General features: G+C 43.8%; 1 protein-coding gene across 1 annotated transcript in view; it reads left to right on the forward strand.

The window, feature by feature from the left end:
• Positions 1-20,782, forward strand: part of SPRED2 (sprouty-related, EVH1 domain containing 2) — a 64,007-nt gene extending 43,225 nt beyond the window's left edge. The window contains exons 5-6 of the mRNA XM_006862950.1: positions 16,399-16,533; positions 19,599-20,782. Of these exons, the coding sequence (XP_006863012.1) occupies positions 16,399-16,533; positions 19,599-20,264 (801 nt within the window). The 3' untranslated portion in view covers positions 20,265-20,782. The remainder of the gene's footprint in view (positions 1-16,398; positions 16,534-19,598) is intronic.
• The last annotated feature ends 3,734 nt before the right edge of the window (positions 20,783-24,516 follow it).

The following is a 24,516-nucleotide window of genomic DNA, read 5'->3' on the forward strand; positions in this document are numbered from 1 at the left end:
CTACAAAGTGTCTGACTCTCTGGATGAGGGGCTGGTTTGCTCCCCAGCTTCACACTGACGTCTTCCGAGATTCCTGCAGTCCAGAGCTTTGAGGTGCGGGTTTGGAGCCTTTAAGGAAGGACATGACTGTCAGTGTGGGGTGGGAGTGGAGAAAATGGAGCTGCTCCAGGTTTTATGGTCATTCGATGAACAATTTCCAAATTCTTGTTTTGTGGAATTTAACCCTTGAGGACCTGGCCGTTTGTTTACTGCTGCAGCATTCTAGTATCTTTTAACATGTTATTGGCATCTTCGTAGAGAGACAATAATGGTCTAGAGTATGTCCATACTTCTAGAGCACTCCGCTCTAGAGTCTGGCTGCCATCCATCTGTACTTCTTTTATTTTCTCTTTTTAAGGTTTTCATTGTGGATTAGTGAAAGTTTACAGGGCAGATCATCAGTTTTACATTAAACAAATCATACACCTTGTTTCATTACAATGATTATAATCCCCTCCATGTACCATCTCTCAATTCACTTTAGCTTTTTTTAAAAAAAAAAAAAAACAACACTCAGGCATATATAATAATTCACATCTCCAAAAGGCACATTCTGCAAGTCTGCCTCCTGGCCTCTATCTCTTAGTCCCTCTGTTCCCATGAATCTAGAGTCCTCAGCTACTCCCTCTCTCCATGTCCCCATCTCAGCCTCCATCTCTGGCATCGCTGTTCTCTGGGTAAGATCCCACATTCTGCTTGTGCACTTCTCCTTTAATGGACCTAGGTCCTCTGTTTCTGGACTGTAACATTAACCACGCCCCTGTTTTTATTATAAAACTTCTACCTTTACAGTTGTAACAGTCGCAATTAGTCACAATAACAATTATTCACTATTGAATCATATGACTCTTATCCCTATCTCTTTTCACCAGACCCATCTAGACAAGATGAAAACTATTCAGTGGGACTCTTTCTCTTCCCCCTCTCCCACATACTCTTAAACTAAACTCGCTGTTGAAACCTTGTAAGCCAGTCACTTCATGCCTTTATAGCCCCCTTATTTTAGGTATCCAGTGTCTAAGTTTCCGTCCCTATCTACCCTGTGTACAGAGGGGATAGCAATGGCACTTGATATGAAGACTCCTTCCCTCCCTGTTGATATTTAGAGTAACTACTGCTCTGAGTATAGGTCAGGTTCATCAAATTGTAGCAATTTCCCGTGTTTCCTTTATGAAAAAAAATTTTGTTTGTTTGTTATCTTCCTCTAGTCCAGTTCTGATTATCAAGCCATCGAGGCTAGGTCAAATGGGTATTGTCTGCAAATTTGGGTTTTCTGCATCTCCCTTCACTTCATATCAGCTGGATGCTTCGCTCTCAGTTCTAGCCCTCTGTGGCTTTGTCCTTGTCCATGAGCTCAAGTGTCCCCAGGTCTCACCACACTTTAGACCAATCAGCCCTTCCTCTTGTCTCTCTCATCTCCAGGTCAACGGAGTCAATGGACTGTGGTTGAACTCAGCCCATTTCTTCGTGCTATCTCTTCCACTTACCAGTAGACCAATGTAGTCACCAGCAAGCTTACATGCCTGTTCATGTGTTCCCTTTGAGTTTCAGTCTTGGAGAGGAGTTTGTCTTGAAGGAACTTGATTGCTTGCCTTGATGGCTTCCCAACAAATGTCTTTCTTATTCTTGTAGTAGCCAGTCATGCTGACATTTGTGTTTTGGGTTTTTCCTGATGATCTTTCTTTGAAGATGTATCTTCTGTTGCTCTAGCTGTTCCAGGCTGGTCTGCTTGTCCTTGCTAGTGAGAATGTCCTACCTCTGAAGGTTCTGGATGGTACTCAAGATTCCACCTAAGGTCCTATACTCTTTAAAGGCTTTGCACGAGGCCTGTTTCACTAGGCAGGTTCTAGAACCCCTTTTAGGTTCTCCAGTCAGTTATAAGCTGAAGACAGGCTTACAAGTTTTTTGTAATCATGCTTCCCAACATTCCTTTCTATCCCACTCAAGTATCTACTTTCCAGTAGTAGGTAAGGGAAACCAATATTCATAAGACAGTAAAGAATTTTAGTATTATTTCCCCTCTTCAAACTATGCCTAGATCCCTGTATCCCAGAGCCCTGTTGTTCCAAGGTTGAGTATGCATCACAATTTACCTCTGTCCCACTTAGGCTATACGAGCCTGTGTCAGTGTTCCCCTATCTATCTTGTTCTTCTACCTCCTCCACCTTCTTGTATTGCCCTCCCCAACACCCAAACTAAACCCCCAACCCCCACTGTTGTGGTTACCTTATACTCCATTAACTTTTCCCACCTTTTAAGGCAGTCTATTTTATCCTGTAATCTACCTGACCTTCTCACCACCTGGATATCTGTTGTTCTTTGTTTACCTTCTTTCACATTGTAATTTGTTTGATCATTGACCTCCAGATCCTCTGTTCTAATTTTATTCTGTTGTTGACTCTTCATTTGTCAATTGGGTTCAGGGTGATGCTGCCACGTACGTCATTCTCGGGTTGTTGTCTGTTCTTTTTGGTTCTCAGTCCACAGAACTTCCTTTAGGATGTTTTTCATAGCAGGGTTGGCTTTGGCAGAATCCCTTAGCTTCTGTTTATCCTGGAAAGTTTTGATTACACCATCATATTTGATTGACAGCTTTGTTGCGTAGAGGAATCTTGGGTGACGGTTTTTTTTCCTTTCAGGGTTTTATATATGTCTCCCCATTGCCTTCTTGCCTGCATGGTTTCTGTTAAGAAATCTGAGCTTAATCTGATTTGCTTGCCTTTTTGTATGTTACACTTCTCTTTTCCCTAGCGCTTTCAAGATTCTGTCCTTGTCTTTGAATTTGGAGAGCTTGATTATTATTTGTCTTGGTGATTGTCTCTTAGGGGCTCTCTTTCCTGGGGTTTGTTGAGCTTCTTGAATGCTTTTCTTTTTACTTGTCAGGATGTTTAGGGAAATTTTCTTCCAGAACTTCTTCAACTATCTCCTCTGGAGACTTGTGTGATTCTTCCTCTTCTGGTATGCCAATAATACTTAATTTATTCCTCTTCATGTTGTCCAACATGAATCTTAGACCTTCTTCAGATTTTTTTAAATCCTTTCTTGTGCTTTCTCTTCTTTCTTAGTAGTGTTGAGAGATTTATCTTCTAGCTCACTAGTTCTGGCTTCTGTCTCTTCAGTTCTACTCCTTTGCCCTTTCAGTGTATTGTCCATTTCTGATATTCTATTATTAATCGTTTGGCCCTCTTTCTGTGGGTTTTGAATTGTTTTCAATGCTGTATCTATCTTATTTGATTGTTCTTGTAGCGCTTTCCTGAGTTCTTCCTTATTTTTCTCAACTCCATTGTACAGTGTTTTGATACATTATTTTTTGTGTGTGAATTCCTTCTCAGGCATTTCCAAAGCCTGCCCATCTTCCAGTATGGAGTGTAGGTCTACTTCCAGCTCATTTGCCTCAGTCACTTTATCTCATGTCTGGACCTTTGCTGATATGGTCATTTGTTTCTGGGGTTTTTTTTTTTTTTGGCATAGTCAGAAGTTATCTGTGGCCTTAATATTTAGATGTGTGTGAATTTTGGGTTTTTTTTTTTTTTTTTGCTTTCTGATTGCTTCCAGGTAAATGTGATCAGGAGATGGGCTTCCCTTTTCACTCTTCTTCCTGAGAAATTTCAAGATGCCACTGTTGGTCCATGTGACGTAACTCAGGATTTAATTTTTGGTCTATATCCTTTTTAGTTTGCCTGTCCTGCTCCACAATTCTGGTTCAGGCATTTTTCCTAGTCATAAACAGTTCAGGGCCGGCTATGATCGTTTTTCACTGCAGTTTGGTTTGAAGTGGAAACTTTCACTTTAAATTTCAAGGAGAACTGTGCGCATGCATAGTAGAGTCCTCCGGGCTTGTGGGTGTGGTGTCCACTCACTCAGGCACCGCCTCTAGTCACCAAAATGGAGGTGCACAGCCAGCAAGCAAGAGACCAATGAACAGATACAGAAAAAAGAGTGTCCACACCTTTATATCCATGGTTCTGTCGAGTATCCGTAGCTGTTCTTTTCCTTCCCCCACTTGGTCTTGCACAAGATGGTGGTTTGGGAGCAGCTGAGCATCTTGGATTAGAAAGCAATGGATTTCTTGCTTTTGCTACAACATCCTCTAGCTGTAAACCCTCCAATCTTCTAAATATTCCTTTATATGTGGTTCAGAGTCCTGGCACCATCCCCTGAGCCTGCTTGGTCCGGTATTCTGTGTTGTTGCTGACAGAGCTCCTCACTGCACATCCACCCTCTCTGCCATCGTGTTTGTTCTCTGTACTTCGTTTTGATGGGTGGCTGGATTCTGGCTCTAAAGCTGAGGGATTAGGGCAATACTTGGGTTAATGTGCTGGACTGCAAGGCTGGTTTGAATGGCAGGGTCGGCAGTTCAAGCTCACCAGCTGCTCTTTGGAAACCCTATGTAGAGTTGCTATGATTCGGAACTGACTCAACATTACTTAGCGACAACAACATAGAAAGATACTTGGGCCCACCACCCCATTGCCATCAAGCTAATTCCGCCTCATAGCAACGCGTTAGGACACAGTAGAATTGCTCCATAGGGTTTCCAAGGCTATGAATCTTTATGGGAGTAGACTGCCTCCTCTTTCTCTCTGGTGGGTTCAAACTGCTGACCAAACTCTTGTGGGGGATGCTAGGTGGGTGGTATAAACTCACTAAGTTTTCCGTAATAAACCCTTGGTTGTTTGGTTTTGTGCTGCCATGGAGTTGATTCCGACTCATAGTGACCCTGTACGGCGTGGTTTCCAAGGATGTAAATCTTTACGGGAGCACAAAGCCTCATCTTTCTCCCATGGAACAGCTGGTAATTTCGAACTGCCGACCTTGAGGTTAGCAGCCCGATTCATAACCACTACGCTACCAGAGCTCCTTAAAAAGCTCCTAATTCTGAAAACCAAGAAATAGTACTATAACCATGTTGTAGATTGAATTGTGTTCCCTAAAAGTATATGTTGTAAATCCAAATTTCTGTGCCTGGGATTATAATTCCATTTGTAAATGGGTTGTCTGTGTTACCTTAACAAAAGGGATTCAAGTAGGGTGTGGCTTGAGTCAATCATAGTGTTGTTGTTAAGTGAACCCCAGTGGGTTTAACTCATAGTGACCCTGTATGGGGTTTCTGAGGAGTGACTGGTGAGTGTGACCCACCGACCTTGTAGTTCAAACCAACCTTTCAGTCTAATGTGTTATCCTGCAGCACCACAAAGAGATTAAATAAGCACGTGAGAGAAGCAGAGATGGGGAAAGAGAGATGACAAGACACATGAAGATCCAGGAACAGAAACTCAAAGAGACCAGAACCGTCCTCCAGATAAAGCCTTGAGCTGGCGTCCCAAACTTGGACCTCTGGTCTCCTAAACTGAAAAAATAAAATTTCTGTGTGTTGCAGCCACCCACTTATGTATGGTATTTCTGTTATCTGTATATGGTCTGACAAATCATATCATTTTTTAAATGGAGACAAATACCAGAAGAAAGAATCACAAGAATTTAAAGTGAATTTCTAAAGGCAATGAGAAGCTGAAATGGGCGGCCATTTGGTATTTCGAACTTTATATGTGTTTTGCTTTGATTTTTAAAAAAAGAAAGAATGATGAGGGGAAGGAGGGGTTCTGAGAAGGGAAGCTTGAGGAGGGCTCCAGAGACACACTTTGCCTGTGGCAATGTTGAGAACCTCTCCCCCATCTGGAGCTTTAAAGAGGTGAATGTAGGGTGCGTTCTGTCTATAGCTGGGCACTCAGTAGTGGCCCACTGTTTTCTCCGCATGGCGTTAGGAAGTAAAATTCTTGCCTTCCCTGTGGGAGATCCTGGTTCAGTTCCCAACCAGTGTACACTACACACAGCTGCCACCCATGGAAGCTTGTATGTTGCTACGATGATGAACACGTTTCAGCAGAACTTTGCAGAGTAAGATGAGCTATGCAAAAAAAAAGACCTCAGGATCTACTTCCGAGACTGGTCCAATGAAAATCTTACGGAGCTTGTATAGAAGGACCATGCAGTGTTTAGTTCCAGTGTACATGGGGTTACAAGCCTACTCGATGACAGCAAATCACAACAACGTGTCTATCATGTAAATAACACTAGTTTATATGGACTTGGAATGACTGACAGACGTTAACTGGAAATATTTGGCTTACCAGAGAGACAAGGATAGATGTAGGCCTACATGCCAAATACTTAAGAGTTGTAGGGATTTTGAGTTCATCTGCTCTAGTGGCCTCTATTTCCTTCTAGCAAATAAAGTAGAATTTGCCTCGTTCTGTAGACGCAGGTGTAGAAGCAGCCTATAGAGTCAGATGGGTGACTTGGATAAGATCATGCACTTGGCTCATGGTTGAAGAGCTATAAACACTGTCTTCCAAACTTTCCCATTTGCCATTACTGGTTTTTCCTTCCTCTGTTGAATAATTACATTTTATATTCCAGCTATTCTGTTTATTAAAATAAATGTCAAAATACAAGAGTGACTTTTAGGGTTCTCCTGGATCCAGGTTAGAAAAGTGAGAAATCTAAGTATAAATATGTGAACAATGTACCAAAATTGCCCCTTGAAAAGCAACTTGATCATAGGAAGGGATGGCCCATATAAGATTAGTTTGTTTTTCTAAGCACATGAATTTTTTTTCCCTCTAGCACATGAATGTTTTTTCCTCCCATCTAGGTTTAAACTTTGTTGTTGTCATTGACTGCAGAGTTGATTCCGACTCAGAGCGACCCTATACGACTGGCCCATAGGGTTTCCTAGGCTGTAATTTGTATAAGGAGTCCTGGTGTGGCGCTGTGGGCTAATGCATCAGACTGCAAAGTCGGTTGAACTGCAAACTCGGTGGTTCAAGCTCACCAGCTGCTCCTTGGAAACCCACCCTATACAGGGTCACTATGGGTCGGAATCGACTCAACGGCACTTAACAACAACAACAATAAGTATAAGAGCACATCACCAGGTCTTTTCTGGTTAGCAGCTGAGTACTTAGCCATTGTGCCACCAGGGCGCCTAATGTTTTTAACTATCCCCAGATATTTTGATTTGTTTTAGATTTGGGTAGCTCTTCTCAACTGGAATTCCTCAAGAGAACTAAGCCCTAAATCCTAAGACATAGACTGTTTATATAATGAATTAGCTCCTCTCGTATGTGTCTATCTGGAATAGCACTGTGTACCATCCTTTGGAGAATTGAGAAAAGAGCCTTTTACTTCATTTTGTGAGGGGCTTAGTTCTCTGATGGGACCCAGTTTCAAAGGACTGGTATTTGACTTCTGTTTTGGTGTGCTATCATCGCACCTTGTTCCTTCAGGCAAGAAAAATTCCATGTCATTTGCAGCAACAACAACAACTTCTAGCCATGTTTCACCCAGACTGAAAAACTTGGTCTTTCCTCATGCCCTATGCTTGAAACCTTGACATCCTGTTTATGGCAAGCTGCATTTTACTGCTTTCTGGCTATTCAGAGCCATTGTCCCTGATGACACCACACACACCCCTGATCCTTCCCAGGTATTTTTTTTAAAGCCTGGCTAAGATCAAGGAATTCATACCGAAGTATGAAGAGCAATTTGTTATGTCCTGTTGGTTTTTGAATATTTGCAATCCCCCCTCTCTCCCCCCCCCCCAGTTAAATGGGAAAAAATTAGTTCACTGAATTTTTTATAATTGTCAAAGTTTCTTTTATGGAAGCGGAAGAGTATATAGGACAACACATTTTTTTCCCCCTATCCTTGAGGGGTTTTCCCTCCCCCACAAAAACCAAAGCTGTAGATGAATTTACCAGTTTTGTAAGAAATGGGGTTAATTGACTGATTTTCTAAATGAGAGGGGTTTTTTGTTGTGGTTGTTTTATGATGAAATGATGTGTGAACCCTGTGTTTAAGAAGTTTGGTGTCTAGAGAGAGGCCTAGATTCTGAACTTGGCTCTGCTTTCACTTAACTCTGGTCTTTGGACTCAAAACCTTTTCAAGGTGAACCTATTTCCTTTGAATCTCTTGTCTAATATGTAACTATACTTGTCCTCATAAACAACATGTGGGGTACAGATTTGAGAGTTCATGGTGCCGATAAAGCCCCCAGGTCTCAGAGAAATAGAGCAACTTGTGGTAGGCTCCTCACTTAGCCACGCAGAAAGCAAACACCAAATTGGTTTGCTACCTTTCAGAGAAGGTTTTAAAACCAGATATATTTATTCAGTAAATTTTAACATGTTAAATATGCCAGATTCTTCTCCTTGGAAAAGAGGCTTCTAAATGTTAGTCTTTTCAGCTAGTGTGATGGAGCTAAAGCCTCAGCCATCTCTGTAGTGGAGACCTGAGGCTTACCTAAATATATATATATGAAGCTCTGGTAGTGAGTGGTTATGAATTGGGCTGCGAACCTTAAGGTCAGCAGTTGGAAACTACCAGCTGTTCCGCGGGAGAAAGATGAGGCTTTCTGCTCCTGTAAAGATTTACAGCTTCGGAAACCCTGTAGAGGGTCGCTGTGAGTTGGAAAAATGTGATAGTCTGCTTCTGTAGAGATTGTTGTTGGGTCAGTTCTGACTCATACTGACTCTGTATAGGGTTCCCAAGGAGCGACTGGTGAGTAAGTTGTCAACCTTGTGATTCAAACGGGCCTTGTGATCCAGGCTTTATCCCACAGTGCCACACCAGGAGATTACAGCCTTGGAAATCCTCTGGGGTAGTTCTCCTCTGTCACTATGGGTTGGCATCAAATTAACAACAATGGGTTTGGGTCTTTTTGGTATATAGTTGGTGTTAAGTGCTGTTGAGTCAGTTCTGAGGAACAAATGGTAGGTATTTCAGAAAGAGAGGGCTTCAGAAAGTTCATGGAAAAATGGAGATAAAAGATTATGGAAATTTTCCACTAACTTTTTGAAGCCTCCTCATATATACAGATAGTTCCCTGAGTTACAAACAAAATCATTTCCTGACTGTGTCTTTTAGTTGAAATTATAGGTAAGTCAAAACCAATGTCTGCAGTTCTTATTTAACGTTACTTTAGTATAAGAAACGCTAGTGGCACTGTAGGATAAGCAGTGGACTGCTAACCTCAAGGTTGGTAGCTCAAATCCATCCACAGCTCCTCAGGAGAACAATGATGTACAGCCTCGGAAACCATATACAGGGTCACTGTGAGTCAGAACCGATGCAGTGGCAGTGGGTTTGGTGTTAGTTTTAATGCAAGAAAATACTAGAAACCTTTTCCATGATTTAAAAGCTGAACGTGGAGCAAGTAAAAGTGATTGCAATGGACAATATTTTATTACTCGTGGTTGGTTCAGCTGTTCAAAAATTAGGACAAATTTACATAACACTACACAGCAAGGACTAATGACCATAAGTCAGATATTTGGAACCCATCTGATTGTATATATGAAGGGACTTAAAAAGTTCATGGGGAAATGGAATTAAAAATAATGGAATTATCTCCCTTGTACCAGAGAGATAGTCAAAAGCCACAAGTACAAGACCACCACTGACTTCTCAGAAGATATTAAATCTATGGGATTGAGCCGCAGAAGGCCCCTGGCTCAAGAGTGTTTGGATGAGCTATTGGTTCAAACTCCTAGGCAAAGCAAAGCAAGTCTGTCCTCTCAGTAGCAACCAGGACTGCCTGACCATCGCCAGCCCTTTCTTAAACGGTAAACTAGAAGTTGTCAGGCATTCTGTCAGCAGGACTTTGTGAACAGGTAGCTCTAGTTCAGTTGTCCTGGTTCCAACCGTCTCTTTCAGAGAAGCAAGCAAAGCTGGAAAGGCCAGCCCCACGCTGTGTTTTGACCCCAGCAAGAAGGTAGTTTGGGTCTGTGAGGAGTCCCTTGTGGCATTGCGGGATAATGCACTGGACAGACCACAAGGTCAGTTTGAACTGCAATAGATTGGGAGCAGGAAGGCTGGGCTTCAGGTAACCCTGCTAGTTAAGGTCTGTACTCTATGTAGATTAGTAAAATGGAAAGACAGCATCTTACTACCCACAGCTGAAAAAGATGAGAGAGAGGCGTGTAAATGAGAGATATAAGTGGGAGGGCTTAGCAAAATGCCTTAGGGCTTCCTGAAATTCCTGAAATGTAATTGCTTTAATTTGGCTACTGTAAGTATTACATGTTTTAAAAATAATAAGATCCTCCTCTTACTTCGTAACAGATGCCTAATAATTGCTGTCATTTCTAAGATGGTGGCATCTCTATCCATCCTCTGAGACCTTACCTGGCTCTCCATAGCGCTGGGTCTCAGCCAGCAATAGGGGGACTGTTCCCTGGTCATCAGCTGCAGAGCCTGAGCCTGGTTCCTGGAAAAGAATCCATTAACTGCTCATTCTATTTTCCCACAAACTTTTTGAAACCCTTTCATAATTATGTGTCTATATATACATTTGTACTTTTTATTTTGATAACACAAGATTCTTGTCATAAGAAGACTGCTGCTTTGCTTGCATCTGTTGTTAAGATTTATTTTGGTGGACTGCAGCAAACATAATTTAGATTGCCTTCGTAACTACCACTTAGAAAACAAAGCAGTTGTCGTGGAATCCGTTTTAACTCATGACAAAGTGTCAACAGTGTCTGCAGACAGGGCAAAAATACGACTTAATCAAACCGAATTAATCCCGTGGCTCGCTCTTCTTAGTCCAACCCCTCTGGCTTGTAATATTCTTGGTGGGGAAGGGGAGGGAGGGTAAGACTTAAAATTGTTAGAGTTCAAACAGCAGTACAACCCCATTGTATTACTCATAAGGAAACAGAGACCCAAACAAGTTAAACAGCACGGAGACTTTCTGGTTTTCTCTGTGGCATTTTTGCTTAGTGTAGTGCTGTGTAACACCTGGGTGATGTGGTCTGGCTCCTTTAGCAACTTTGTAACTTCATTTTCTGTACCATAGTCAAAAGATAACAGACCTGTTGAGTGCTGGAAATGGCTGCTCAGAGAGCTTGCCTCCTTGCACTGTGTGCTGTCTTCTACCAGCCTTCATGTTCCTGGGGACACTGGCATGATGCTCGCCCTTCTGGAGATGGGGACTGTCTCATTTGTTTCTGTACCCAGAGGGAGAAGAAAATTGCCAGTAACCAACCTTCTTGTGATCTCACTAGTATGTTCAATAGAGGTATCTACCCCTGGAAGCTGTAAACCAGGAGCCCTTAATAGTTCCAAGTGTCCTTGAACAAACAGCTTCAGGCAAGCACTGTTTGCCAGCTGATGACACCTTTGTTCTCTACACCCACCCCCTTTTGAAGAAACACATTTAGCTGGAGAACCCTGGGAGTCCACACTCAAACTGAAGGGAGTGAAGGGTTACAACTATTTGTAAAAATACTTGTTAACTTTGAAATTCAGGCAGATCCACCCTGAATGACCCAAAAGCCTTTGGTTAACAGCCAGGATTCAATCCTAAAATGTGTAATTTTAACAAATGTCTTCTCATCTGATGTGGTCTCTTGGTTGGGCACTTTTCCCCCATTCCTGAGCTCTAGCCATAGTCCAAGAAGATGGCCTTTAGTAAAACAAATCTAGGGAAAGCCCGGTAGAGTAGATCCTAGAGATACAAAGCTGGTTTAGATTCAAAATGCTGTTCATTCATTAATAAACTAGGATGAAAAGTTGTTTAATCATGTCAATAAGACCACTTGCCAGCAAGTTGACCCCAATTTATGATGACCCCTATCATACAGGTGTAGCGCTGTATGATAAGCTCTGGACTGCTAACTGCAAGGTTGGCAGTTGAAAACCAGCCACTCTCAGAAACCCTTCACTGGGTCATTAAAGAGTCAGAACCAATTCGACAGCACACAACAACACAGTAACTCCACATATGGCAAAGTAGAATATCCTCCACAAGGTTTTCAATGGCTGGTTTCTCTGAAGAGATCAGCATGCCCTCTTCTAGGTGGGCTCAAACCTCTTCCTTTCCATTAGTAGCCATTAGTAGCCAAACAGTTTAACCATTTGTAGCCCATGACTCCTAATCATCTCAGTAGATGCCGGGAGAGCATCTGGGGACGTACAACATTTCCTGATGGAAATTTAGCAAACTAGAATAGAAGGAACTTCACAACTTCATTCCAGTTACCTTGAAGCATCATATTTAATCACTGATGTTGTCCCATTAATGTCGGGTTCAAGACAAACAAGACTGTTCTTACCTTTTACTCTATGTCTTGCCAGAGGCCATTGCAAAAAATGTAACATGATGAGAAAAAGGACATACTGTATCTCCAGCCGTTCGATTCAACCAACCACCATCGAAAGTATCAGAGAAAAAAAGTGCAGTTTACATAGAAAGGGGCCCTTGTAGCATAATGGGTTAGTGCCAGCTCAGAAATTGGAATCCAGTGTGTCTGGGTGGGCTGTGTGCAGAGGTGAGAGATGCTGCCTATATATTCATTCCTTTACTTAGTAAGTCATCCTCACCATTTGCAAGATATGCCTGATAGGATGAACAGAAACCAAGTCTCAGGCCTCCCCAAATCACTGTGTGAGAAGGGAGCTGACATTCAGAGCTTAGCTCTCGGGGATGGGGGTGAGCTATGGACACTCCTTTAAAAGTTTTCTGGACTTTCTTGTTCCTTTGTACAAAGTAATTGTTCATTTGGGAGATACTGGAAGCCCTTTCTGGGTCTGACATCCTCTGATAAGTGTCCAGAGGTCTTTGCGCTTAACTCTTGGGGAGAAGAGGCCATTGGGCAACAAGGGAGTTGGATGGCCGCATGAGAAGGTGACGTTTCTGATTGGCTCATTAATACCAGGAAAAATGGGTGTGCCTCATTTCTCAGAATGACTTTCCACACACTGTTAACCTGGACATGGGTCACAGAAAACAGGGTGGACTAGGGAAATCAATGACTAACTCAGAGGTAACTGATGTGTTAACTGGCTTTCTGAGAACGAAGTAGCTGACAGCATTTTACCAAGTTCCGTCCAGGAGTGACTCGTAACCTCATAGATGACTATAATGTGAATGTTGAGTAAAAATTGAACTCTCGAGGTTCGAATCACACTGAAGGACGCTTATCCAGTCACGTAGAAGGCATTTACTAAAAGTTTTGTATTGTGAGATGTTAACCCCTTTACCTCCTAAATGTGTATTAACGTAATACACTTTCCTCTTACTTAGAGAAGTTGTGATCATCTCAACAAACTTCCTTTCAGAGTGGGATTTGGAAGTAGACACGTGGTGTATTGGAAATGGCATCATTCTCTGTGGTTGGGGAGCCAGCATTTCATTCCCAGTTCTGCCAGTGACAATGTATATAATAGGAGTCAGATGCTGCCTGTAACTGAGTCTTGGTTTCCTATGTATGATCAAACAAAAATTTCATTGTCATTAAGTTGATTCTGATTCATAGTGACCCTGTCAGAGTAGTCTCATAAGGTTTCCATAATTGTCATCTTTATAGAAGCAGAGTTTCATATCTCTCTCCCAAGGAGTGGCTGATTGGTTTCAACCACTGACCTTTCAGGTAGCAACCAAATGCTTAACCATTGCCCCACCAAGGCTCCTTCTAGAAACCAAAGCCAAATCCATGGCCATTGAATCTATTTAGAGTCACAGCAATCCCTATGATATCATGGTGAGGAATTGTGGCCTGGCATGTAGTAAGCACTCGTGCCATGTGATATTATTAGGAGCCATGGTTTTGTCGGATCACCAACCATTATGTATTAAAAGAGGGAGTGCAATTTCTTCTGAATATAAAGAATGGGATGAAAGTTGGTAGGGAGGCAGGAATTTGAAAGAAAGTTAATATTCTTATGTATCAGCTGGAGCTCTTTCAGTTCCTAGGGTTCGAGGGGACCCAGTGAATAGCCATCTTTCGTATCTAAGTTCTGAACCAATTAAGAAGAAACAGTAAGGCAGAGATGGGAGGTACCCTGTTACTGACTTAATATCTGTGGGCGAGTGGAGAACCCAGACTGAACCCCAGAATGAGACAGACCTGCCCACCCACAGCCTTCCCACACTAAGCAGCTTCCACCTCCAGTTGGACCACATGGTTTGAAGAATGGCTGTCTGTCTGTCTTCCAGCCAGGGGTGGCTCCCAAAGGAAGAAGACCCATTCCCACGCCACTATCCATGGAGAGGAATGAGCAAAGGAAGAGAGGCCAGTATTACTCAGACAGGACTGTGGCCACAGAGAAGGACTCAGGAAAAGTGTACCCAAGTGACAAACCCAGGTCACCTTAGCTCAGGTTACAGAAGGGAATGGGCTGACACCATTGGGACAGGTTAGGTGGTAGTATCTGTGAGGCCCTGTCTCACTCCCATCTGCTTCACTTTATTCTTGGGCAGGCTCACGGGGCCCTTAGGTCTAGATTCCAGACACAGAGGCAGCGCGTCTTCTGCCCTTTCTGACAACAAGCTCTGTTCAGATGAGCCCTTTAAATGGATGGTGGCGTAACAAAATGGGTAGAGAGAGACTGATGTCACAATGCCATCGAAATGCACAGGTAGAGATGGTGAATGGATATTTGCTTGGATGTGTCTGCTGCCACCGAAAGTAAATGGAAATATTAAAACACAGGAAAAAGAATCTCTGTGTTAGCTCAGAGGACTGTGTGACTGTGTTTGAATCAGTCTCTGTGTACTCATTGAGAGATTGAAAACAGCCTCACAATCACATGGAACAAACAGAATCAGGGAAGATAAAGGGGTGGGGATGCTGCTGCCCTACACCCCATCACACACCAAGTTTTAAAAGTTGTGTAATAGAAATATGAAGTCCTGGTATGACGCTGTAGGATAAGCACTAGACTGCTAACCACAGGGTTGGCAATTCAAACTCAACCAGCTGCTCTTCGGAAACCCTATACAGGGTTGCTAGACGTTGGAACCAACTCACCAGTACTTAAAAACAACACTGAAAATATGGGTCTTTTTTCTATACCTTGATTTCTTGAAATTCCAAGTTTCTGAGCATTTGTTAACTTTATAAATGTGGGATGGGGAGAGGAAGTTACAAGGAATTTTTTGTAACTGGTTTTAACCCTGCCTTGACCACAATGATTTAAGGCAGTTAACAAAAATGCATATAGATCAACAAATGAAAGAGAAGGAACATTAAGAGTAAGAGGCAGGAGTGACTACCTCTGTACTTGCTAGAGGAGTCCGAGTGTTGAGAATGGCGAAGCACTAGACGGCTAACAAAAAGGTTGGAGGTGTGACTCTACCCAGAAGCACCTCCAAAACAAGGCCTGGCGATGTGCTTCTGGAAAAAGGTTAGCCATTGAAAGCCCTCTGGAGCGCAGTTCGACTCTGACACACATGAGTTGAAATCTTGACAGTAGCTGGCTTATATGAGGGGGCTTCACAAATACGTGGAAAGTAGAATGAAAAGAGAATGGAATTTTTCCACAAACATTTTGAAAGTCCCTTGTACTTGGTAGAAGTAATGTCAAGAGAAACCTTTTCTTTTCATCTGTTTGGAGACAAAAATATCCATCCCTCTAAGGAGTGCTGGTGTGGCATTACAGGTTAACATGCGATGGACTGCAAAGTTGGTTTGAGCCACAAGGTCTGCGGTCCAAGTTCACCTGCTGCTCCTTGGAAATCCTATACAGGGTTGCTGAGTCAGAATCAACTCCACGACACTTAGCAACGGGGGTGGAGGGGTAGCTGCATTTCATCGAGCCCTTTATGAGTGCATGGCCCTGGCGTGTGTGGTTTGCGATTGGCCTGCGTCACCAGGCCTCAGGTGGGAGGAGGAGACGCTGTGGGTTGTTTATAGATGAGGGTAAGGCATCTATGCCCAGAACCACCATCCCTGCCATTATCTGGTCGTCTTCCTAATCCACAGGCACAGAGGTACCAGTCTTCATCTGTTGCCTCTACAGGGAAAGCAGCTCCACATTCACCCTCTCCAGACAGTGCCTTTTTCCTCTGTGCACCTGGATCTGACTTAAATGACCTCCTAGGCTGGCTTCCAACCCCAGGATGACAGCATTTCTTCCTGGAAAGCCAGTGCCATACTGCCCCCAAAGGCGTTCTGAGCGCTGCGCTCTTCCTAGTCTGGGATTACCCCACATAGAAACGTCAGGGCTTAACTTTGCAGGGCCATAGGTGAGGTTCCCATTTTTGATGAACTGGAGCGGGAGCCCTGGTGTAGAGCGCCCTTCCCCAAGCCTGGTTGCTGCTTCCACGTTTAAGAACACATACCTGACTTCCCAAGGACCTTTCTCCAGCCCTCTGGCCAGCCATATCATTTGTTGACAATCTGGCCCTTCAGGGATCCTCTTGCCTACTGAAGCCAGGATAAACTTAAGATTTTGGGAAGTGTAGCAAGATGTCACGAACTGGGGAATAGATGGTATTTGAATAGTACATGTTAAGGTTTGATGAGTGGGGGGTTTATTTTTATTAACTGTTAGTGTCCTTCCTCCAAATAGACAGCTACAGACAGTTCTTCTAATTCCTCTCAGAAGAGGGAACAGCCTACTCGGACCATCTCCTCACCTACATCCTGTGAGCACCGGAGAATTTATACCGTGGACCATTTCCATGACCACTATCACCTCGAACAGGTGAGCAGCCCTCTCCTTCCTCTGAGGTCATGAGAATGGACGGCTCCCAGACTGAACCGACCTCCTTTCTCTCCTGCTCAACTTCACATCCCCCACCCAGGCCTCTTCCACTTGTCTACTTTGTCCCTCCACCCCATATTGAAGGGGTGGGGTGGTGGCAACTCCCCTTACTCAGTTTTCTGTGTGCCAGGTGCCTCACTAAGCCCTTTATAGTCTTTATCTTGTTTCACCCACACAAATTCCCCCTCAAGGCTTGTGCTTAGCATTTTCAGCTTATAGATGAGGAAACTGAGGCTTAAAGAGGTAGAGCAAGGCTCAAGTGCAAGTTTGTCCTCAGCCCGGGTGTTGTACTGCTGACTGTATCCCAGAAGAGGACCTCTTCAGGGCCCCCTGCTTTTGCATGGAAGCACAAGCTCACAGCTCCACACCCTTAACTCAATCCCCCTGATGGAGGGACGCAGGCCCAGTTTTGCTTAGAGGTATGTATGTAGTCAGAGTCTGAAATTCCCTGGTTCGACAAATATCGACCAAGCGGCTGCTCTCTGGAGCAAGTCCCCAAACCAACAGGGATGGAGCCGTGACAGGGAACGGGGGCATTGCCCACCAGTTTGCTTTGAAGTGAGAGCAGAGGAACTCAGGGCAGTGAGGTTTTTAACGTAAGCTAGATTGATCTGGTTCTGTTACATACTTTGTGTGTGTGTGTGTGTGTGTGTGTGTGTGTGTGTGTGTGTGTGCTTCCTAGTATTTTGATATTACAGTGTCTTTTGTTAAAATAATATTATGGTCTAGAGTCTTGGTATGGCACTGTAGAATAATCTCTGGACTGTTAACCACAGGTCCACAGTTCAAACCCACTAGCCGCTCCTTGAAAACCTCACATAGGGTTGCTATGAGTCAGGACCGACTCGACGACATTTAACCAACAACAGATGGGAATTATGAAGCCCTGGTAGAGTAGTGGGTTATATGTTGGGCTGCTAACAGAAATGTCAGTAGTTCAAATCCACCAGCCGCTCTGTGGGAGAAAAATGAGGCTTTTTCTGTTCCCATAAAGATCTGGTAGCGTAGTGGTTACGAATCGGGCTGCGAACCTTAAGGTCAGCGGTTCGAAACTACCAGCTGCTCCGCGGGAGAAAGATGAGGCTTTCTACTACCGTAAAGATTTACACCCTCGGAAACCCTGTACAGGGTCGCTATGGGTCAGAACCGACTCGACAGCACATAACAACAACAACAACAAAGATCTGCAGCCTCAAAAAAAAAAACCTATACAGGGTCACTGTGAGTTGGAACTGACTCAACGGCATGCAGCAGATGGGTAATCATTTTCTGACTCTTTGCTTTAAAAAGTAGAATGTTAGCAAAACCCATACATATATGCTCCCTTGATGTGCGTTTTGAAAGCCTACTGGATTTTAATTTTTTCAAAGTCCAGGTAACTCTGATGTCAAGAATCTGAGTAGGAAATGGAGCAAAGCGAGTCAGACATGGTCCCCACGCTCAAAGAGCTCACATACTGGCAGGAAGCAGTGAGTAAAAGTTCATAGCTGTATAGTGACTGTCACAGAAACAGGTGTCAAGCACTTGCAGGCCCCGTATGTACAGACTACAGCTGCTCCATAGGGCTTTCGAGGCTGTGCCAGCTGCGTCTTCCAAGGTGCCTCTGAGTGGGTTTGAACTGCCAACTAGTTTCATCATTCAGCTAGTTGCCTAGCACTTGACTATTTATGCCACCCACCCAAGGATTCCCAACACTCCACCTAGATTTCTGTTGATTCTCACAACAGTCATGTGCAGTTTTGTCGGCAGAGAAACTTGGGTCTTAGCAACTTGCTAGTAGAGTTTTTTTATCAGGATTTGGGTTCACACCAGAATCATGCTCCTCACCCCATAAAAATCTAAAGGACTTCAAAGGTGGAAGATACACTCTCCTGCCACAAGTAAAATGTCCTCTGTAGAATAGGCATCCACAGTTTTTTCAATGACTATCAATTCAGCACTTGCTTCTCTGGACAAGGCATTGTTGCCACTGTGACGGAAGTCACTACAGTGAAGAGTCTTCCTTCATCCTAAGGGAGAATGGCACTGTAGTATAAAGCAGTGGACCGAAAGATCAGCGGTTCAAACTTACCAGCCCACCCTTGGAAACCCTATACAGGGTCACTAGGATTCAGAACCAACTCGACAACATGTTTACAACAACAAGGGCAAATGCAGTTTGGCTTTGAAAGCTAGAGGGTGTGGCACTGGATCTGGCTTGCAGTGCTCAGTTTGCAGCTCCACCACCCACTGCCTATGAGATCCTGGTAGGATTTGCACTTTGGCAGTTCGCCTCCAGAGCCTGCATTTTTATCCTTTTCGTATCCATGCATCCTGTCTTCCAAAACAGATTCCAAGGAACCTGTGGAATTTATTTCCCAGGATACCTTACTGCTTTTTCAAACATGACCCACAGTAAGAAATACCTTTTATATATAAACAGGGTGTTTCCTGTTGTTATGTGCTGTCGAGTCGGTTCCAACTCAGAGCAAATAGGCATAAGATTTCCAAGGAGCAGCTGGTGGGTTTGAACCGCTGACCCTGCTGTTAACAGTCCAGTATTGATCCTACAGTGCCACATCAGGACTCCCACATAGTGTGCACACATTGATAAGTTTCATGAAACAATACTTATCCTTTTCATATGCAGTCAATACATTTTACTACTCTATTTCAGTTTTCTAAAACAGGCCAGTCTTACAAAACAGAACATACCAGATATAAAAACAGACAGAACTAATCAGCTGTTCGTATTCAGCTTGTAGAAATTCATCAAGCTGTATTCATGTACTTTCCTCTGTACCTGCTTTGCAGGAAAACGTTGGTCTCAAACCATTAAATTAATTTCTTAAAGCAATCGTGGATTGAGACTCAATGTGAAATACATCTTTGCCCTTAAATATAAGAAATGGACTTATCCTAGAAATGCCTTGGTCAGGGGTAAAGGTACACCTTTACTGGTGGCCAGGATGTGCTTTTGGTCACGGCTGTAAAATACTGTCTCCTTTTTTTCCTGGATGGGGCAGCCAATGCAAAGGTCCTACCGCCAGGTGAGCTTCCCAGACGATGATGAGGAGATTGTGCGCATCAACCCCAGGGAGAAGATCTGGATGACGGGATATGAGGATTACCGGCACGCTCCTGTCAGGTCCAAGTACCTCGACCCCTCTGAGGACGCGGACTCCTATGTGCGCTTCGCCAAGGGCGAGGTGCCCAGACACGACTACAACTACCCCTATGTGGACTCCTCGGACTATGGCCTCGGTGAGGACCCCAAGGGCCGCGGGGGCAGTGTGATCAAGACACAACCTTCCCGGGGCAAGTCCCGTCGGCGGAAGGAGGACGGCGAGCGGTCCCGGTGCGTGTACTGCAGGGACATGTTCAACCACGAGGAGAACCGGAGGGGCCGCTGTCAGGATGCGCCCGACTCTGTGAGAACTTGCATCCGCCGGGTGAGCTGTATGTGGTGTGCGGACAGCATGCTCTATCACTGTATGTCGGACCCCGAGGGAGACTATACAGACCCTTGCTCGTGCGATACTAGCGACGAGAAGTTTTGCCTCCGGTGGATGGCTCTTATTGCCTTGTCTTTCTTGGCCCCCTGTATGTGCTGTTACCTGCCCCTCCGGGCCTGCTACCGCTGTGGCGTGATGTGCAGGTGCTGCGGAGGGAAGCACAAAGCGGCCGTATGACTGCGTTTCCTTCCTCCCCGCTCCTCCATCCACAACCACAAGAGAATTTGTCTCTTCTGTACGCTCACCTTTCCCCTGCTCCTTTCCACCCAAAGGAGCAGAGAGAACAAAAGGCCTCCCAGCTCCCTGGTCCCTCGAGTCTCCATTCCAGCCTGGGGAACCTGCCTGGTAGACTTTCCTCCACTCGTCCCCAGCCATCCACACTGCATCAGTCACACACCCATGCACACACACACACATAGTGTTCTAAGGAAAGGAACCTTTGGCATAGACTCTCATGTATTATTAACGATCTGTAATCAAGCTACGTGTGTTCTACATGTGTTTATTTCCTGTGTTTTCTACCCACCTCTTCCAGTTCAAAACAGCCTGCAGTCTGAACTGCTGATTTGGGGTGAGTTTTTGTAGTTGAGTTTTCAAAGAGCATCACAAGACTCTCTTTCTCTTTGTTCAGCTTACCTGTTCCTAGCAAGCATCCTTTCCTGCGGAAATGTGATGTCAGAATGATGAAAACCTACCAGAAGTATTTTAACCTGCAGTCAGTTATCATGTATAGGAGGTGAGCTAGTTAACAATTTTGTACCACAAAAGAATAGCGCTTTAAACCGTTCTAAAGCCAAATTTCCCACGTAAGCTACAGTTTCTGTCTTTAGTCCATCGTCATCTTCTGCCCACATCTCAAAAACAAAAAACAGAAACAAAATAGAACTCTGTTGAAATGATTCACTAATGCAAAACATTAGCCCGTAAAATGACTGAGAATTGAGCCTTAACTTCGGATTAACTTGTGAGAATCAGGAAAATAACTTTTAACTGCATTGCATCCTCTTGGACCAGGGCTAGAAAGGGATCTAAGGTTTCTATGAGCCTCCCTTAAAAATCAACAACAATAAAATGTCCCTGTTCCTGGGCTTTATTCTCTATGGGAGCAGATTACTAGGTCTTTCTCCTGCAGAGCCACTGGTGGGTTCAAAACCACATCAGCCAAGTGCTTAACCACTGTGCCACCAGAGACATTTATGAGCCTCCCTAGTTATCTCTAAAATACAACTTTTTAAAATCGTGTTGCTACCACTTCTAAAAATGCAGCAATATTCAAATAAAACACTAATGATATGAGAAATGTTGCATATTGTTTCGCAAGCCAAATCACTACTCAACTCACACACAAGCCAATCAGTGTACCGTACCCCAAAAAAGTTCCAGTTAAGAAACACTAAGTTTGTGGTGAATAAAATTATAAGGCGCTCCCCCCCTCCCCCACCATGGCTATTTTATACTATTAATGGTAAGATTTTTAAATGTCATAAATTTGAAGAGTAGTGAGTTGCATTTTGTTTGTGGGTTTTTGTTTTGGACTCAATTTCATGTCACCAAATTCTTCATTTATACTTGGGAAAAAACAAGGCCATATGTAAAAACCCTTCCAATACCTAAGTGTCTTTCTCCTGCAGCTCCAGACCCAGACTTGCCACAGTTGGGTGCACAGATGGTCAGGTCAGCAGACTGGCTCTACCTGTGGCCTTGCCGTGTAGGAGGCTTCTAATTAACTGGAAAGAGTATTTTTCTAATATATTGCAAGGAAAAGCCAAACCTTCTTATCGAAGAAAGACAAAAAATGAAACGTGGTTACCTATACGTAGCATAGTACAATCAGAATCTTGTGGAGACCACGGGGACAGGCTTGCCGAGGCTGGCTGTTCTTCCCACCATGATCTTCCTGTGGTGATTCAATGCCAGATGAGGGCATGGCCTGCCCGCCCTCTCTCCCCTTCCCCTGCCCCTTCTTCATTGCACACAGGTCATCCATCAGTCTTCAAGGAAAGGGACTTTTTCCAGTCTGCCGATTGTATTGGGAAAGTGCGAGCCATCCTTGGTTTCATGGGAATGTTTTCAGCTCACCTGAGAGCCCATTCCAGCTCCTTAGTCATTCAACGGTGTATACACCCAATGTGCTTATGAGTTAAGTTGGTAGATGTTTTCATTGGTTGGAGTTACTGGTTTGGGTCTTTCAGTTTAGAAAAAAAGGTACAGAAAGCTGTCGATCTGGATTGATGGAACAAAAGAGAACATCTTCCATGCCTGGAGAACATCTAGAAAACCTTCATCCAGCCTCCAGAAGTTGTTGAGAGACCAGCTTTCCCCCTTGAGGTATTCTCTAAGGTCTCCTCTTTACAAAGCACAACACTAATGTATGTTTTGTTAGATCTCAGTTCAAGTGCCCCTATTTATTTCAGTAAGAATCCAGTACACATACCTAGCCGCTTACTGTTTGTCATTGTTATGTCTCTCTTCTTTTCCTCCTTGTCCTTTTCCACCCCTCTTAAGAGTTATGCTAGTGAATCTTACTCTGCATACACTTTTTTGCTTTGTGAAGGCAGCGGTTAAGGGCACAAAGGACAGACATGGGGACATTTATGTAAATAAGTCTCTCCAATCACCACACTGCAGCTGAACAGTGTGTAGTATTTTCCCAGTCAGCTTTGCCATACTGACGTCAATCATTTGAGAGAAATTATTCAGATTTTATTTTTGTATCTGTGGTAACAAAACATTAACCAAAAGATTTTCTGTTTGGAAGCTCCCCCTGACCCCCAAGCTATTTGCTCACATTAACAAATTAAAGTGCCTGAAGCATAATTCATTCTTTACCTGTATACTAAAAAGGAAAAATGGAAAGAAAAAAAAAAAAAAAAAACCCTGTTGTATTGATTTTTTTATAATGAGCCTTTTTACCTCTGTGTAAAAAATATATATACAGTGTATGATGTACATTTTAGTTCTTAACTTTTTTTTATGGTTTCTAATATGTATGACCAATGTAGCCATTGCTTTAAAATGTACCATGTAAATATAAACACATCCTACCAGATTGCTGTCTTTGGGCTGTTTTGTTTGTCAGGTTGGACACAGGGTAGGCATTGATTCTCGTAGATACGGGCGTTCTTGCTTCTTGCACACAGAATGGGAAGAGGGCTTTCCTTTGGAAAGCGACATGTACACACGGGGCTGTTTTTGTGAGGAGGCCCCTCCTGCCTCTGGTTAGGTCATATTCCCAAGGAGACACTGCAGCTCCTTGGTCTAGGATGCTTCAAGCGAAAGGAATGCTCTATGTCAAAGCTCCGGGAACACCCCCTCTTCCTAAGCCTGGCTTCCCCCACGTGTGCTCCTCAGAGGGAACAGCTGTACTTCCTCTGAGTTGTTTTCCATGGATTCCTGTTGACCCTCAGGAGTGGGTGGGTGGGTATTGCATTTGGAAGATTTCTTGCAAGAAACAATTGTTAAATTAAAAGACCGTTGGTCTTCTAAAAGGTCTTCTAAAAGCATCTCTGTTTCAGAGAAATTTGACCCACTTCCTCTTCCAATGGGTTCTGTGGACACTTAAGAGTTGTAGTCACAGTCTCTTAGAGGAAATAAAATGTGGGACTTTTTAAGGGCCACAGAGATTAAAAATTTCAACTCCTTCATTTGAGAACCAAGTAAATCAACTGTTTGCCAAGTAGCTGGACTCAAGGTAACCCAATGTGTGTCAATAGCTGATGTTTTTGGAACTAAATTGCCAAAGCTTTCTTTCAAGACATGCCTCTGCATGGAATCGAACCATCACCTTATCTTGTAGTCAACAGGGTTAGCCAGCTGCACTGCACAGAGACTCTCAAGACCTGATGAGAGTCCTTTAAAGAGATGTATAGAGGAGTCCCATTATTTTAGATTAGGACTCTTTGAAAAGGATGACTTTTCCATGCCTCTGGCAAAGGTGAAAAGCAAGGAGAGAAGCCAGAAGCTAGGAAGTATGAGGCGAGCTTGGAGAGCAACTCAAGCTTGGGGCCAGGTTGTAGTGGTGGTTAAGTGTTGTCAAGTCGGTTCTGACTCATAGCAATCTTGTATAGGGTTTTTAAGGAGCGGCTGGTGAGCTTGAACTGCTGACCTTGTAGTTCAAACCAACTCTGCAGTCCAGCGCATTAACCCATAAGGAGACCCAAGATCTCACTTTTAACACGACCTCACAACCATTGTCCCTGATTTACAGTTAAACAAGGCACTGTGGCTTAATGCACAAGACTGCAAGGTCAGTGTGAACCACAAGGTTGGTGGCTCAAGCTCACCAGCTGCTTCTCGGAAACTCTGTACAGGGTTGCTATGAGTCAGGACGACAGCACGTAACAACAACAGCAACTAACGCTTAGAAAGCTCCGGACACCAGCGTGACCTGCAGCCACCACCTGCAAGGCCAGACCAGGACTGCTCTGCT

This window comes from Chrysochloris asiatica, unplaced genomic scaffold (genome assembly GCF_000296735.1).
Source record: "Chrysochloris asiatica unplaced genomic scaffold, ChrAsi1.0 scaffold00052, whole genome shotgun sequence".
Classification (NCBI taxonomy): Eukaryota; Metazoa; Chordata; class Mammalia; order Afrosoricida; family Chrysochloridae; genus Chrysochloris; species Chrysochloris asiatica.